Below are 17,456 nucleotides of genomic sequence, written 5' to 3' on the forward strand. Positions count from 1 at the left end.
TGGCTTACCTAATACCTGACATTTTGTTGACTGCTCACTGTGTTCCAGGTGCACTGCTGAGCTAAGGAGGCATTTGTTTGTATCATCTAAGCTCACAACTTGAGATACTGTTATTTCCATTTAACAGTCTAGAAGAAAAACAGCCTTGGAGAGGTTAACATGCCTAAAGTCAAATCTGAGTAGCAGAGGCAAAACTAAGGACCAATGACTAACACACTGAAAAGTGCTGTGAGTGACTGATGTACCCTTGTGGCCTCTGGTATACCAAGGAATTAAGATCACACAAAGCAGAGAACATGCTCGGAGCCTTTCACTGCTGCCCTCATGAAACAGGGAGATGTCTCAAGGAACCGAGGTATTAAAGTAGATGGTATTGTTGAGACCAGCCCACTGAAGGTGCTCAATGAACAGCTGGTGAACCAAGCTTTCAAAATGTTCATTCTGCTTGATGAGAGGAAAACCTGAAAAATGATTTCAACTTGGATTTTATGTGGAGTGAGAGTAGCTAACCTTGCCTGAAGTCCAGAGATTTGGTAGATAACCAATGTGGGGAGAGGAGGGTAACAATTTAGATGCTTACCTATGTTGTATTTTGTAGGCCAACCACTATATCTGAAGTTCTGATACCAAAGCCATTAATTATGACCAGCGTGGTGGCCAGATTATCCACTTAGCTCCTCTGTCTTCATCAGCTCTATGATTTAAGAGGAGTTGTAGATTTACAATTGGGTTTCCTCTAGTCAGCCAATAACCTGCATGAAAATAAGGACCACATTTCCTGTCTTTGGGATTTAAAACAAAAAAAAACATATAAACCAAGAGAGAATGTAATGTTTCTTAATGTAAAAAAATCTTTATTGCTATTTCAGCTTAAAAGGTGATCAAAAATATTTATTCTGCCCTTAACTCATAGCTTCATAGTGTCATGGAATGTGGTTTCATTTGTTATCTTCCCTTAAAGCTGGAAAAAGCAGAAAAACTCTAATGGTGCTTTTGGTTAAGAAACTAAGTCTACATACAAGTTAGAGAGAAAATTACAGTTTCATGCTAAAGTATTTATAAAATAACAAGTATTCCATTTAAAACAAAGCCATGAAAAAGATATTCCATTTTATTTTATTTATTATTATTGTTATTATTATTTTTTACAAACAATAGATTTGCTGCAACATGCTCTGGCTCATATTATTGAATTAAAAAATTTAACACATTTCAAAAAATATCAAAAATACACTATAATGAGTCTTAGGACTACAATACGACAATGATTGCACAAAACTGTAAGATATGAACTCACTGTTTGGATGACATCCATTGGCTACAGTGAGAGAAAACCCTATAGCATCTGGGAGAAGTGCATGGAATTTAGAATACAAGGAGCTTATGTGTGATTGAATGATCACCAAATGAGGGATACAGAGCAGAATTTACTGTAGCTGTTTTTCTCAATCTAGGAAGTGTTTACCCAACTACGGGGCAAAAGTCACTAACTGGAGAGAAAGGTGAACTTGCCTCCCTGACTGGGGGAGTCTGAAAGACTCCACCCAGAGGGAAGTAAAAAGTGACACAAGACAGTTCTATAGTGATGCTGCAAACATCACTGAATGGCTTGGAGACTAATTATTTAATAATTGGTACATTTATCAATAACAGCCAAGTGCTCCCTTATGGAGGTCTCTTCATTAATAATTGTTGAGTAGATAGAGAAGGCGAGCCTGTGGCTTCCAAGTACCTGCTTTCGCTGAAGGTTTACATGGAAAGAGCATCATTTGATATTCAGTAGATCAGCCAAACCTAACTAACTGGCTCCATCTCCTGAAAAATAGCGCTCGCTACAGACAATTATAATAGCACCCAATGGTTACCAAAGCTGCTCGTGTTGGCTCTTCTATACACCAGGAAAATGAATTCGTCAACTTATTGCACACATACACTCTACAGTAGTACAATAAAGCCTTCGCTTGTATTAGGAGTGGTAATTCAATGACTGTGGTAGCACTGTTGCTTTATGATATACCAGCATTCAAATTTTCAAATATATTCCCAATCCATTTGGATGAAAATAAGAAAGCCATGGCTGCCAAGACTCATGCATTTTTCTTTCTTCCGTGGGACTGCTGAACTGATCCCATAAGCAGGAATGATGTCCTACTAAATGGGAGGTACACACAGAGACCTGAGAATCATGCAGAGGCCAGAATCTCTGGACTAGAGATCATGGTACTCTGCCCACCTGGGGAACATATCCTCTGGGTAATGTCCTAGGAAGTAGGTTACATTCACCTGATGACAGACTACTGGCTTTCACCACCTGACGGTCTAATCAGATCACACAATGACTGTACATGACCTTATAGGTCAAAAGATTCTGTATATTTTTGGTAATGGGCTATGGCCTTTTTACCACTCTGTTTCAATACAGAGCAATTATAGAGGAAAATGAATTAAAGGAAGTTACTAAAAATAGTTTGGTATAGTCTATGTTAAAGGTTTTCAATACAACCTGTTTACTGAAAATAAATATTACTACATAGAAGAACATTTGGAATTTTAGAGTTGTTCTGACTAAAAAGTAAATATATTTAACTTTTGTTAAAGTCATTTCAGAATTGGGTTTTGTAGTGGTTCCAATAAGTAGGGGGGGTAATAAAGAGAAAATAGGAAGAGAGTTCACAGATAAAGTTTTAAGAAACTATACTACTAAAGTGGTATATTCCCAAAACAACTTTCTTTTCTAGACAATATTATTACATAACTCAAAGTTTCCGCTGTCTGTGTAAGAAGATGTTTTACAACACCCATCACTATTATCTTGAGTGTTTCCTTCATTTTTTTCATTTTCCCATATAAAAATAAGGCAGCAACGCACTATTGTTCCCATCTAACAGCACCTAAAACTTTGTATGGACCACTACATTCCCTAATTCAAGACCTGAGTTCTAATATTCTGCAGTAGCTGACCAGTAGTTTGACACAAGGAAGTCAAGTGTACCTGACAATGTGGGGTCTCAAATTCAGATTCTTGAGGGGTTAAACATTAAACAGCCATTGGAGTGGTGTGGAATCCCTCAAGAGTATACCCCACTGAAACATGCACATGGGCATGGGACCTCTGAAAAGATGAAGATACATAACCATCTGTAGACAGGTCATCTGGTTTTCTACTATTGCTTTAAAAAAAATTCACCCCCCCCCCACATATATATATACATGTACGTATCAATCCTATCTTTAACATTTTGTTTCTCATGAAACAAATTAAAAATGGTTCCACTCTATTTTCTTTTTCATTGTAAAAGTATTCTAGAAATTCAAAGCACATTACCCATCGGATAAAATCAAGCAATGTCAAAATTTTGTAGGAATAAATAAGAATTCATTTGCCTAAGTAAATCTTCTAATGGTAAAGGCAACAGAACAGAAATATGAAAGAAACTGCATTTTGCTAGGGTGTCATGGAATGTGCAAAAACACAGTAAACCAGATTTTCTGTAAGCTTAGGGCTTTCTCACGTAAGTTTTTCTTATATTAGTATTTGAGCCTAGTACTCTGAAACCACGTGAGGTGGGTAGCAGTTTCAGAAGAGTACTCTGTTAAACGTTAAGGAGGTGAACTCTCAGCTCACTTGCGACATTTTAGAAAACCATCCCTCTGTTCTAGAGTAAGAGAAGGAACCTGTCAAACCCATGAGCTCCATTCATCCTTCTGTTCGCATTCAGCATGTCCGTTCAAGGTTGTCTGCTATAGCTCAAGGTTACTTAGATGTGAGTGGCATCCACCTTGGCCCTATGTATTGGGAGGCTCACTGCCAACTCCATCACGTGATGGAAAAAGGCCAATCCCCAAATGCCTCTCTTGTGATCCGCTGGGAAATTCCTAGCAGGTGTCACATTTGTCAAGGAGTTATTCTTTTTTGTGATTTGGAGGAAAGCAGTTTTAATCCTCATTCCTTTTCCATCTTCATCCCCAAAGAAGATCCTACTCCCCCAAGTTTCTCAGGAGCTTTCACAGTCTGACATCCACCAGCTACATCAATTTCCCAGGGTCCTTCCTAGTACCCTTGCAGAAGGCTCCAACACCCGATGATCATCCTGCCTATGGACAAAGGTGCTGGGCTGCCTCTAAGAAGATTGGCTCGAGTGCAGATTCAAAAATAAAAAGTTCACAGTCAATGAAAAGTGCTCTCATTACATTACATAACATACATAAATCATCTGTTTGATTGGTTCTACATTTTCCAATAAACGTCATTTCGATAGGCTGTATTCTCGTAGAGAAGAATGAAAAGCCATGTGACTAGTCACATCACATCCCATCAGTTAGGTTGAGACATAAGGTGATTTCTCTGTCACAGAGATCCATCAGCAGCAATCAGTAAAGGGAATCGTCTTCAGTTATTTCCTCCACAGAAATAGTCCCTTTCCTGCCCAGGCAGGCAAATTCTCAAAGTTATCCTAGGAGAGAAAGGGTTAATGGCAGGTGGCAGGACTGATACCGAGCAACGTCTGCTTCCTTCCCAGTGACTGGGAATTCCAACACAGGTTAAACGTGAAACTTAACACTGATGGTGTTGACTAGCTTACCCAGAGCAAGACCCTGACAGCTCTCACCATTCTTGGCTCCGAGTTCTAACCCCTCATCTATGGTCTAGAAATGCAGAGGCAAAATGTGTCTGGAAAAGTCCCCCGCCCCAGCACTCCACAGCCCTCCCTAACGCTGGGGGCGCTGGGGAAGGACTACAGTGCGGTGTCAAACTCCTCCGGGAGCTCGGTCCGATCCTCTTCGTTGGGCTCAGGCTCAGGCCTGCTTTCTTGGTGTTGCTTCATTTGCTCCTTCACTTCCTCTTCTAGGTCACGGGGTACAACAAACTGATCCTCTGGCTCCAGCTGAGTTGGGGCAGCAAAATAGCCAGTTTTCTTCTTGGGTGCTTCTGTGGCCACCTCAATGAGGTTCAGGCTATCTTCTAGGGGTACAATAGAGCCGTTAGAGAGTTTCTTTCCATAGAGACAGGACGTGGAGGGAGACTTCTGTAACTCCATCTTGTCCTTGCTCACTGGCAGAAGTATGCCGCTATTCACACTGTTCTGTCTTCGGATCCCAAAAAACAATCCTCTCGCATGTTCCTCAGGACACGGGGCAGGAGAATTCTCAGTGAGAGTGGGCGAGTTCTCAAGATCCCTTCCCCTACAGCAGTGGATGTCTACTTCCACTTCCACCTTGCTGCCATTTGTTATCACCCCTTCAACAGGCTGATCATCATCACTGTCCAGGCCATTGTCGGATTGGTTACTTGAAAAAGTCGCACAAGAAGGCTGGCGCTGAAAAACCCCGGAGGTGAGCGCTGGATGGAGGCTGCAGCGCCTCTCCGGCCTTGGAAGCAGGCCGGCATCCAGGCCGACGGTGTTATGTTCATCAGAGGCGGTGGACCCCACCTCACTGCTCACCTCTGAAGTGGACATCTCGCTGCTGAATTCAGAGGCAATACCACTACTGGAGGAAGGAGTGGTTGGCTTGGGTGGGTCCTTGATGGTGGCGGTTGAAGCAAATCCCATAGGACCTGGGAGGCTGAGCCCATTCATCTCACAAGTGCAGCCTTCTTCACCAATGTTCAAGTAAACCACCATTGCACCCACATTGTCCTGACAACCATAGCTCTGGGCTAATGTGCACAGCTTCTTGGCAGCTGCTAATGGGTCTTGTACATGGCGTACTGCGTTGACCGCCTCTGTATATGACAAGTATTCCCACAATGCTTTGTTTCCCAGAATCAGCAACTCATCTTGAATGCTAAGTGTAGTGGAAGATATGTGGGGCTTTGGGAGGATCCAGGGGTAGAGGTATGTACAGCCCAACATCCGGGTACAGCAGGTCACCCCGTTCACTTTGTTATCCTAGAGGCAGCAGAATGAAAATTTTAAGAAATAAGCAACGATGACATACAACGACAAAATATCATATGGTTATTACACCAAATAGTTTAGATGACTGAAGTTAAAACCAACTGAAATTAAGGATTAAAAGGCACCCTCATCCCAAAAGATATATGCTCCAACAAAAAGTACAGGCCTCAGAATATCTTTAGAGAAACAGGTGTTAGAAAAATAATAAGCAGAACTGCCATTAATTCTCCATCACTAATATTTTCAGAGAGGCCAAACTCAGCCGAGTCACTAAAAATGATTTCCCCATTTATAAGCACAGTTGGGACTGGAAGATTCAGGAAGATATTAAATGGCCAATACCTTTTCTTTATAGCTAAAGATCTCTAAAGTTATGTAGCCTAGAAAAGGAAAGTCTCTGAAATCTGGAGCATAACTGACCTACTCTGTAAGGACTGTACCGAGAATGAATAGCAAGCAGATCAAGTCGTAACTGATGCAATTTTAAACATAGAGGAAAAGAACCCTGGTGGTAGGTCGGAAATGTTCATCTGTCTGATATTCTATACTGACTTCAAGATAAGACTAAACAAAACCTCTGAAGCCATCAATATATTTATTTCATAGTTGCAGTCAAAATCCTAGTTCTCTCATTTACCAGAATTTGTCACAAACTCTAAATTTTATTTTCCTCATCTGTAAAATGGAAATAAAAGTACTTCTCTCAAGGGGGTTATTGTGAAGTTTAAATAATGAAATTACAGTGCTTAGCAAATAAAAAGTAAATAATAAGTGTCTGTGGTTAAAATAACATTTGCAAAAATATATCCTAATTGTCTAGGATGCCACCCCAAGAAAAATCAAAACATTATCTAAAGTCTGTAAAAAGACTAAAGAAACAAAGTTATCTTTCATTCTTTTGTTTGTTTTGACCGAAAGACCTTCCTGAGACTAATGCCTCATAGTTCCAGAATCTTCATAGTATCAACCACATTATAGTGATACTTTTTTTGGTTTTTGGCTTCCTTGCATAAAATCTAATATGGACAGTCCTTATACAGAATTCTGTCAAAACAGACAGCTCAGAAATGAACCCACAAAAACAGTCCACTGATCTTTGATAAGGAGTAAAGGATATTCAATGGATAAAGAACAGTCTATTCAATAAATACTGCTACAACTGGACATTCATGTTCCAAAAAAAAAAGAAAAAAGAAAAAGAATCTAGACATGGAGTTTATTATACCTTTCCCAAAAAGTAATTCAAAGCAGATAGACTTACTAAATGTAAAACATGAAACTTCTATAAGATAACAGAAAATCTAGGTGACTTGGGTTTGGCAATGAGTTTTTAGATACAATACCAGAAGCAAGACCCATGAAACAAAAAACTTAAGTGAGACTTAATTAAAACTAAAAACTTCTGATCTGCAAATGACACTATTAAAAGAATGAAAAGGCCAGCCACAGACTGGGAGAAAGTATTTGCAAAACACATGTCTGATAGTGACTTGTTTCCAAAATTCACAAAGAACTCTTAAAACTCAACCACAGAGAAACAATTCAATTAAAAATGGGCAAAAGATCTGAAGAGAATTCTGCTTTGCAGTAAACAATGTCCACATGTAATTGCTAAAGTCTCTTAAAAACAAAAATATCACGCTAATTTCTAAAATAGGAGAAAACCTAAAAAACAGTAGATACCGATGCTTCATTATTTAAAAGCCACTAGACCATATTAAACCACATACAATGTAAACAGGAAAAATATTTTGAAAGTTTGAATTTCAGAAGAGTGATGTCAAACTATAGAACTTTTTTTTCTTCTGTTTGGAAATTAACTAAAGGGGACATTTACATTCATTTTCCATGCTGGCTATACATCTAAAGGGATCACAATTTAGAATTTTTCCTTTCCAATTAATTTGCTTTTTCCTTTTGCCTGTCATTAACTGCTCATTAGATTTTCTTCTAGTACTATTATCTGTCTTGGAAACAACTCATAAGGTTTGATAGGAGGAAAATGGACCTCCGCTGCCTCTATGAAGAAGAGCATTCATTACATTTGGGAAGTGGAAGTGACTGTTGGAAAGTGAGATTCACCTCTGTTATGATGGCTTTTTGGTCCTTCACCCTTTGAGCTTCCTCTGCATCCTGTTCCAGGCTGAAGATTTTAGAGAGGGTCACTGGTTTCCCACCTCGGCACAGGACTGCTTGGCAAGTGCCAACATTGGCCACAGTCAAGCTAAAACTACTTGTTGGATCGGCAGTGTCAGGACGGATGTAACAAAGGAGAGCAGAAGAACCTAGCTTCTGACCAGCCATTCCTAATTTTCTGTTTAGAAAGAAAAGAAAATGAAGACAAAGAAAATGAAGACATGGTAGCTATATTAGAAGAAAGTGCTGGTCCTTCATATCTGCAATTCCCTTGTTTCTCCTGCCACGTGACTATGAACCAGCCTCATCCTCAAAGTGATGGTAAAGAGAGTTCTGCCTTCCATCCTAAGCTGAGAAAAGGAATTTTACACAAAGGGTGGGATATAGTGAAAGAACCTCTTTCTCTGTGCCTTCTGCTTGTGTCTGATCACAGACTACGATAGTTTCAACTTTAGAGCATCAGAATCACCTATGTGACTTGTTAAAAGACTGCTGGGCCCTAACCCCAGAGTTCCTGATTCAGTGGGTAAGGGGCTGGCCCAATAATCCACATTTCCAATGAGTTTACAGTGATGCTGAGGCTGTTGGTCCTAGAGCAATACATTGAGAACCATTTGCTTAGGTTGTAAGTTCCCTGAAGGAAGGGCCATAATTTCCCTTGTATTTCTCCCATACACATGGCATCCACCCCAAACACTTGGTACACAATGGTAAGTACAGAGTAGATTCTATCAAAAAGATCTGGTTTCTAATTCTGGCTCTGCCCTTTACTGGCCGTAGATCCTCAGCAAGTTATTTCTCTAACAAATTTTTCTGCTAAATACCCTCCTCTTTGGCTTATTTTGCAAATTAAAGATATAGTATGAGAAATGCTTGGCACAGTGCTCAGCTCTTGAGAGGTACTTCGGAAACTGAGTCTTCTTTCCCCAACCCTCTATTTTGCCAAGTTCCCAGCTCAATTCTATTACTGAAAAATAGACTCCTTTCACAATTTCTTTGTTTTATGCTATAATGAGAGATAAAACTATATTGGGCACCAGGCTGTCCCATTTTAGCCCTGATTATATTTACGACCTCTCAGTTGTACATATCCTTTATGTAGCCCACATGATGTGCAATCTGCTCCATTAGCTACTAAAATTTTCAATAATTTGTTATATAGGATTTTTGCCCTTAAGTGGCTTAGAGATTGGTTGGTAAATCTCAATATGTAATCTAAAACACCTGGACCTGATCAGTGCTTAATCTTTTGTAGGTCACTAACTCTTTCGAGAAGCTTATAAAAGCTTACCATCATCCTTCTCCAAATGTACAAATGCATTATATACACACGCAACCTTTTATACATGATTTCTGGGCTTTCCAGATCCTCAGCAGCCTTTGGGATCAATAGAGAGATCATAGACAGTCCCACAAGCTCTTTAAAGAACCAAAGTCCCCACAATCCACGCTGACACAGAGAATGGTCATGGCAGAAGGAGCAAGATCTCTTCTTGATCCTGCACCTATAATTTAGACCCTGACCTTCTGGCTTAGTGAGATTTATTTTCCAAAAGAGGAATTATTCAACCCACCTGCTTACCTGTGAGACACCAAAAAGGTGTTAGCCATGAAAACTAGGTCATTTGTTGACTGCTGTACCTCTTCCAAAAGCACATCTGCCATGGTACACTGGAGCAGGCGCGGGAGCTCCTCATTTCGGTCCCCATCAAACATGCCATACACAGCACCCACCCCCTCTGCAAAGTTATCCACAGCTAGGGCAGATACACACAGCCTATCACAAAAATATGAAAAGACAAATATCAAAGAAAGTTATTGGTAAAAGGATTATTCTCTGGGGAACCTCCTTTAAAAAAGTATTGACTGAGGGTGGAGAATAGTAGTAAATCCTAATCTACACATGAAAAAAAGCATTACATAAGATAATTAAGCAGCATTTGAAAGAGTTGATTTCATAAGAAATGGGGAGATTCAGCCACATTCATGGGCAACACATATTAGCTTTGCAATGCTGCCAGAGGCTGGAAAGACTGAATGTTTTCTCTTAGTAGTGATTAAGGACTCACGTCAAAATTCTTGAGCCAAAGACCCCCAGGAACACACCTGTGGTGGAACAAGTTGGGTTTGTTATGAGCTGCAGGGAGAATGCACACCATGGAACTCTGGGGTACAGAGGTAAGAAGGTGTTGCGAAAACCTTGTATCGGGCCTGGGCTTTGGTTGGGTTGTTCTGGGGAAGGTCTAAAGAAAGGGGAAAATCATACTAGGTTGGGTGCTGTCGGAAAGCAAGGGCAATTTTTGTTGGGCGTCTCAATAAATCTTATCTACAGGAAAAGATTAGCACAAGGACACCGCTGTAACTGGTACAGCAAGTCGCAGTCACCCATTTTAGCCACGAGAGAGTACACTTGTGCATTCGTCTTATTTTCATCTCACAAGATCGTGGTCTCGGAGGAATCTTATCTGATGTTGGCATTCTGTGATTTGTTTATATTTAATAGAAGAGCAACACGGCCCGGCTTTCAGCATCAGATCAGTTCCCAGATGTCAGGAGCTCCTTTTTTCTTTCTCGGTCTCCATGGGCGAGATACTCACTTATTCCTCTGCCCTGCCATCTCAGCCAGCCCATGGCTCCAGAAAGTTGATGTAACTGTAGACTCAGTGGTTGGCAAAGGTTTCTGGTCGATTTTCAGGGTTGTGATATGGCTGTGGGAAGTGGAAGATGGAAAGATTAAACTGTACATACTTTTGTATTTTATAAAAACAATCCCAACAATAATATATATTTTTATAAAATAATCTATTGACAGACCAAGATTCATCACCAGAGAGACTGTGACCGAAAGTAGTGGCTGATCCACTGGCTAAGAAGGCGGAGAGAGGAAAAAAAAGGGGTAGGAGGAAGAAACAGGGGCCAAATGTTGTTGGAACTGATGCCATTCATTTTAATGAAAACTAAGCACGACAAAGATTTCTAAGTTTCAGTAAATGGTCTGCTTATTTTAAGTACTTTGATACAATGGAGTCTTGGTACAATGAGTGAGCTTGCACTCTTACATGGTGCAGTGTAATGTGATTTGTGTCACTTGAAGTATCTACGCCTGCCACGTAAAGATATTCAGTGTGTGGCTGAGCAGTAGTGTAACATAAAGGGGCCGACTACTGGAGGGAACATCCATCCATAGCTGAATCAAAGAACAGAACCAGGGGCTCACTGGCTTCATTCATTCTATTCCTTTAAATAATTGCGAGCTCCATAGTCCTTAAGAAGACCTACACATGGCTGGGCGGATTCAGAGCACATGTGGATTCAATTTCAAAATTTTTCTTACCTAAATGTGTCTAGCGTCTTGTGTTCCAGAACCAGATTTGTATTTCCAGTGAGGTCAAGGTCTTGTAAGGTAGCAGGCAGAGCCTCTGGAATCAGGATTTCTGTCAAGTCATTGCAGCTTAGGTCTACAAACTGAGAGGAAAAGAAGTTAAAATACGTCATAAGTAGTTAATTCTTAACTCCTTAACACTAATCTCCTATTATATCCTCTAAAGGAACTTAATTTCTTCCCAAGAATCAACTAAATACACTGTGATCCCAAACTGCCACTTCCTTCTTCCCTATGAAAAGAGATCAACCTCGTTCACATTCCTGCCACTTCCCCCAGGACATCATTCCGGCACATAGAAGTACCTGGATCTGAGGCAGCTGCAGTATTTCCGGGAAAATGCTGATGTTGTTAGAGTGTGCAACAAGGGTGTGCAGCCTTTTGCAGTTTGCCACAGTCGTGGGAATGGTTTTAAGCTTGTTGCCACTTAGGTTCAGTTCCTCCAATTGCTCCAATTTATTTAGTTTGCTGAAAAAGAAATGCCAAAATATCACATTGCACCCAAATGAGCAGCTGCCAAGCAAGTTTAATAGCAGCCACAGCATACAGAGGCACTTGGTTCACTGCCAGGTGACTGGTCATAATGAAAGGATCAGACACCAACAGTAAAAGGAAGGGCTCACCAAGGTGACTGCTCCTGCTGAATCTTGGCCTAATATGCCCCAGTGTGTTTCGGGGGCTGAAGCTTTCCTTGTTTCTCTTATAGCTGCTGGATCTTGTGGGAACAGATTCCTATTATCTGACTTACAGGAAATGGCTGAATAAAAACATCAGCCTAGGGTTGGTAGACTAGTTATGGTACTTGCTTTGCCACTAACTAGTTCCAAAGACTGAGTACATTAATGTAAGTTTATATCAATATCCTCAGCTAGAAAGAAATTGTACTAAATCATCACTGAGACTCCTTTCAGTTTTAAATTTCAACCATTACCTATTTATAACATACTCCATCTTTACCAAACATTTATTGAGTGCTTATTATAGACACAGCACTGTGTTAGTGGCTGCAATACAAGTGATTCACAACGTTCTGCTGGAATGAGCAAAGCTTTCTCCACAGTAAGCAAAATATCTTCAGACCGCCTAACATCTTTATCTAGATTATTATAAATTGCTCTCGGATTTCTTTTTACTTACTGATTTAAAAAATCATTAGAATAATAAACTGCGGTAACATGAAGAGAACATTTAAAAATGAAGAAAATAAATCAAAAATACCACCAATCTGAACAAATTATTATTCTTTTTGCTGATAGCCTACCAAACTTTTCATATGCATATTTGTTTTACATAAAACACATCCTGCCCTTTTCATATATCATAATTTCTATTGCTAGAAAATCCATAAATACTTTAATAACTAAACTAGGTAAATTAAAACTGTTTTCTTTCTTATTATAAAAGTAATACACATTCCCTGAAAAGAACTGAAAAATAAAGAACAGAAAAAAAAATCTTTTAATCCCACTCCCAAAGATCTTTGATGACATTTTAATGGAGAATATTCTTGTCCTTTTTAATGCCTGAAACTGTATTTTTCAAATTAAGAAATGATGCTTTTTGCTTTAGAACCTGCTCTGGCTTTTAACTTAATACTATATTTTAAAGTGTTGCCGTGCTCCCATCTCATGCCACTCTGATGCTCCTCTTTCATACTACTCCCTGCTTGGACCTTTTGGATTTGTGAATGGAAAGGCAGTGGCCCTATCACATCTGGTCTCTCACTGAGCACCCAGAACTATGCTAAATGCTGAAAATAGTCCAAAAGGAACAGACTTGGATTGTCTCTGTGCAGATGACCCGACAGCAGATTTTTTAATAATACTGCTCCTAAATTCCATTTAGTTTTATTAACTATATTCAGAGTACTCTAATTTTGTGTGATCTCCTATTCATTCTTGTCTTTATTTGCATATTTTTAGATCAGCCTGCTTTTGACTCCTCCAACAATAAGTGTCATAAAATTAGGTGGAATTCGTTAGTTACAGAATATTCACATCTGTTATCTCCCAAGAGTTTTGTAAACTAATATAATGTCAGTGGCCTGTCATTTTTACTTTATATGACAATAGGTAAGGCCAAAGGAATTAATCTCATAGGATTTCAAGAGATCTATCACATTCTGAAATTAAGATTCTGCATTCGCTTTAAAAGCCACTGTTTAAATTCTTTCAAGGAAGCAATCATGCTTATTCGGCTTGTCTTTTATAAGCTGCAAATATCTCATTTCATAAATATTCACAAAAATTATGATCTCTGTAAGTTTCTGCGTTTGTCACATTTCTACGAAAATTTATAAAATAAAATTAGAATCGAAGTGTTTTGTTTTCATTCAAATTATATCAAACATGATAGACATGTATGTTTATATCAAATATTATGTTTATGATGATATATAATTCCATTCACATTATACCAAATGTCATTTCTCCATTTTCTTAGTTTTTTAAAACATAATTTTCATGACTATATTCATGATATAAATGGATTTTTCTGACATCAAAAATTTTTTTTATCAAATGTATTTTGGAAGATATTACTCCACTGATACTGTTTAAAACTTTGACCTCATTAAACATCTCTCTTATATGTTATAGGTGTAGCTTGGCTAACTACTATTCTCCCGTTCCTTCAGGAAGGTCAACCCCACCCACACGCTCTGTGCAGTACAGCCAACTACCTGTGCATAGCTTTAGCATCCTGCACTTACAACACTGCACTGCAATCACACATATACCTGTCTATCTCCCCAATCTGACTGTAAGTTCCTTGAGGACAAAGACTGTAACTTAATCATCACTGTTCCCCCAGTACTTCAATATATTCATTAGGCATTCAGTATATACAGTTGACCCTTGAACAAATTGGTTTGAACTGAGCAGGTCCACTTACACATAGATTTTCTTTTAAATAAATACAGTTGGTCCTTCGTATCCATAGGTTTTGCATCTGCAGATTCAACCAATGGTAGATCAAAAACAGTATTTTCACATTCCCAGCTGTGGTTTTCCAGCCGCAGATTGAAAATACTGTTTTTGATCCACAGTTGGCTGAATCAATGTATGTGAAGGGCCAACTATAGAATCAGAAGTTGTATGTGGACTTTCAATTGTGTGGGTGTCAGCACTAGCACCCCTAACCCCTCACACTCTTCAAGGGTCAACTATATTTAATGAATGAATAAATTAATGGACTCAACAGTATTTTATAAAAGAGTGCTGACAAGAGAATAGAAAAAACTGTCTTCAGAATTTCTTTACTTCATAAGCCTGTACTTTCCTAGGTTGAAAATTCTGATCAATTTTTATTAATTACAACTAAGAATTAAATACATTTTAAGCACAACTTCTCTCCTTACTGATAATTAACAACTGAGTACAAACAGAACTTTCCATTTAACTAGTATAATCACAGCATCAGTACATCACTCAACACAAAGCAACAGTACCTAGTAAGATAGCTGCAATGTAGTCTGACAAATGCAGAATTCATGTTATTTGTCTGAAGTGACCAAAGTTTGTTTGTTTACCTTGCAGGAAAAGTCTGTAGCTGGTTGTTTGCAAGATGCAAGATTCGCAGGTGCGGGTGGCCCACCAGGACGGGCACACACTGATCTGTCAGGAGGTTGTTGGTCAGATAGAGCAGCTGCAGGGCACTCAGACTCTCCTCCCCGGTGCAAGCAGATGGCAAAGACTCCAGACTATTTGCAGATGCATTCAAGTACCTGAGACTGACAGAACACACGCAAGTCATCATTTTCCTTATGGTTACTTGTTGACTTCTTATGTAGATACCATCATGCCATCTCAGCAGGGAACACTGTCATTCCATGCTCCCAAACTCATGACAAAAGTAATACTTCCAGGTGGTTTAACTGATTCTGAACAACCAAAGTTCCTTTAACTCAACTCACACAAGTCAGACATAGAGGAAAGAATACAGGCGTGGTTGTGGTCCTAGGCTTCTGTTGTGGCCTGATTCTACCCTAGCCTCAAACTTTACTCTCTGTATGTCCCCTGAAAGAGAGCTGTTTGTTGAGTACCACGTTCACAAATATCTAAACTATGAAGGCACCCTTCAGAAAAATTTTTGTCTGATTTCAACAGCATCATATTTATTTAGCCAAACTCCTTATAATCCCCTAATAATGGGGGTAGAGACTGTTCCCAACTGTTTGCTATTACAGGCATTGTAATGAGCACCTTTGTGTCCTTATCCAATTATTTCTTTAGGCTATATTCCCAGAAGCAGAATTTGTAGGTCAAAGGATACACCTAACTTTCACACGCACACACACAGAGTGAAACTGAGCTCCAGAAAGGTTCTACCAAATTATATTTATATAAATATATATATATATATAAAAAACATCGATATTTTATTATACAGAAAGATATAGGAATTCCAATTTGCTCACACCTTTGTCAGCACTATCATAATTCATTTCAATCTCTGCCAATCTAACAGGTGAAACATGGTATGGTTTTAAGAACTTGCCTAGCATGGTGTTTGTTATATAAGAGGATGCTCAATAAAAGGCAGCTAATATTATTAAACTTGTGTGTACTTAAGTCTTCTCTATGTTGTGTGATCCGCACCCCTAATCAGCTTTTAAGCTGTTGAGGGTACTGTGTGTCTATTTGTCTTTGTCTCAAAAGTGCCGTATGCAGAGTTAGTATTAAATATCATTGATAGTTTGCTACAGTTGCTAAGTAACGTCCTTCCTACAGATTCTAAGGTTATAAACTAATTTTATTCAGATGTCATTAGAACTAAATGTAGTATTATGTATTACTAAAAATACTTAATTAACAAATGTTACTGCATTAAGATTCTACATAATCTTTCCAAAAAGAAAATTTCCTTTCAACATTTTTTAGAATTTCCAAAGATTTTATATTTAGGGAAGTCCAACCAGGTGTATTATACATTAAGAGACAATGTAAGCTGCCAAAGAACAAGCCAGACACTGGTGGGCTAAATGCTTTTTGTATGTCTCCTGTAGCCTTATGTTAAATCACTACTGCTTATCTCTGTTTTATCCATTTCTAAATTGAAGACAATATTGCCTTTTCCATATTACAGAAGGTAAGTATAATTAAACACTAGTTTTCATTTAATGGTGATGTATGCATTAGATAAATCTGATTTCAGGTATTAAAATAAGACATATTATCTATTACTAATTTATATTGTAAAAGAAAATAAAACCTTTTGGAACAATGTTACCTTTAAATACACAGTTTTCAAACTAGGTAGTAAAAAAGTGCTGCAAACAGAGAATGAAACTTAATGATAGCTCAATAGAGCTAGAAGCAAAAACTAAATTAACTTAGGTGGTGTGTCCGTTTCTCTTAATGCAGACACTAAAAACTGCCAAGGAAGCTTTATCGGAATGCCGTTATTTCTCTTTAAAGGTTGTAACTGCATTTTTTTTCTAAGATGAAAACCTGAACCTTCCCGACTAATTTGAAATTGTTTACAAGTATTTGATGGTTATTTCAACTTCCGAGTTGAAGATTACTGCCTCATAAAACAGTGTCATATTTTATTTCATAGGAATTATAAATAAGTCTCCACCCATAGCTGGACTATGAGGTAAACACTGTAAATATAGTTTCAAAGGTCACCTCGATGACAAGTCAGTGCAGTTTGTTTAGCCAATAATTCTGCTCTTCTAAGAAAAATCTATAGTACTTACTTTAAGGCCTTGGAAAAGAGGGTGTCCGGCAGCCTGGTGAGTAGATTATGCTGAATATCCAACACCTCAAGAGGGATGTGCTCGACCAGCACTGGAAGGTTTTGCACATGATTGTGTCCCAACATCAGTTTTCTAAGACTCAAGCTACTAAGAATTCTAGGGGGGGTGGGGGGGGGCGGGACACAAAGAAATAAATTAAATAAATAAATCTTTCTTTCTGAGTCCGCTTTTGCTATTTAAGTGAGGTCAGCAGACAAAGAGAAACATACTCTTCTAGACAATATAATCACCATCAAATGCCTGAGGCACGACAGTAGCGACAGTAGCGGCGGCCATA

General features: G+C 38.8%; 1 protein-coding gene across 1 annotated transcript in view; it reads right to left on the bottom strand.

Moving 5' to 3' along the window:
- Positions 1-833: 833 nt before the first annotated feature.
- The window catches only part of PHLPP2 (PH domain and leucine rich repeat protein phosphatase 2), a 60,686-nt gene continuing 44,063 nt past the window's right edge, over positions 834-17,456 (bottom strand). The window contains exons 12-19 of the mRNA XM_016164464.2: positions 17,120-17,275; positions 14,948-15,148; positions 11,724-11,886; positions 11,371-11,501; positions 10,634-10,744; positions 9,619-9,813; positions 7,983-8,214; positions 834-5,891 (exon numbers count right to left, since the gene is read on the bottom strand). Coding sequence (XP_016019950.2) covers positions 4,737-5,891; positions 7,983-8,214; positions 9,619-9,813; positions 10,634-10,744; positions 11,371-11,501; positions 11,724-11,886; positions 14,948-15,148; positions 17,120-17,275 — 2,344 coding nt within the window. The 3' untranslated portion in view covers positions 834-4,736. The remainder of the gene's footprint in view (positions 5,892-7,982; positions 8,215-9,618; positions 9,814-10,633; positions 10,745-11,370; positions 11,502-11,723; positions 11,887-14,947; positions 15,149-17,119; positions 17,276-17,456) is intronic.

Source organism: Rousettus aegyptiacus, unplaced genomic scaffold (assembly GCF_014176215.1).
Source record: "Rousettus aegyptiacus isolate mRouAeg1 unplaced genomic scaffold, mRouAeg1.p scaffold_m13_p_14, whole genome shotgun sequence".
NCBI classification, from domain to species: Eukaryota; Metazoa; Chordata; class Mammalia; order Chiroptera; family Pteropodidae; genus Rousettus; species Rousettus aegyptiacus.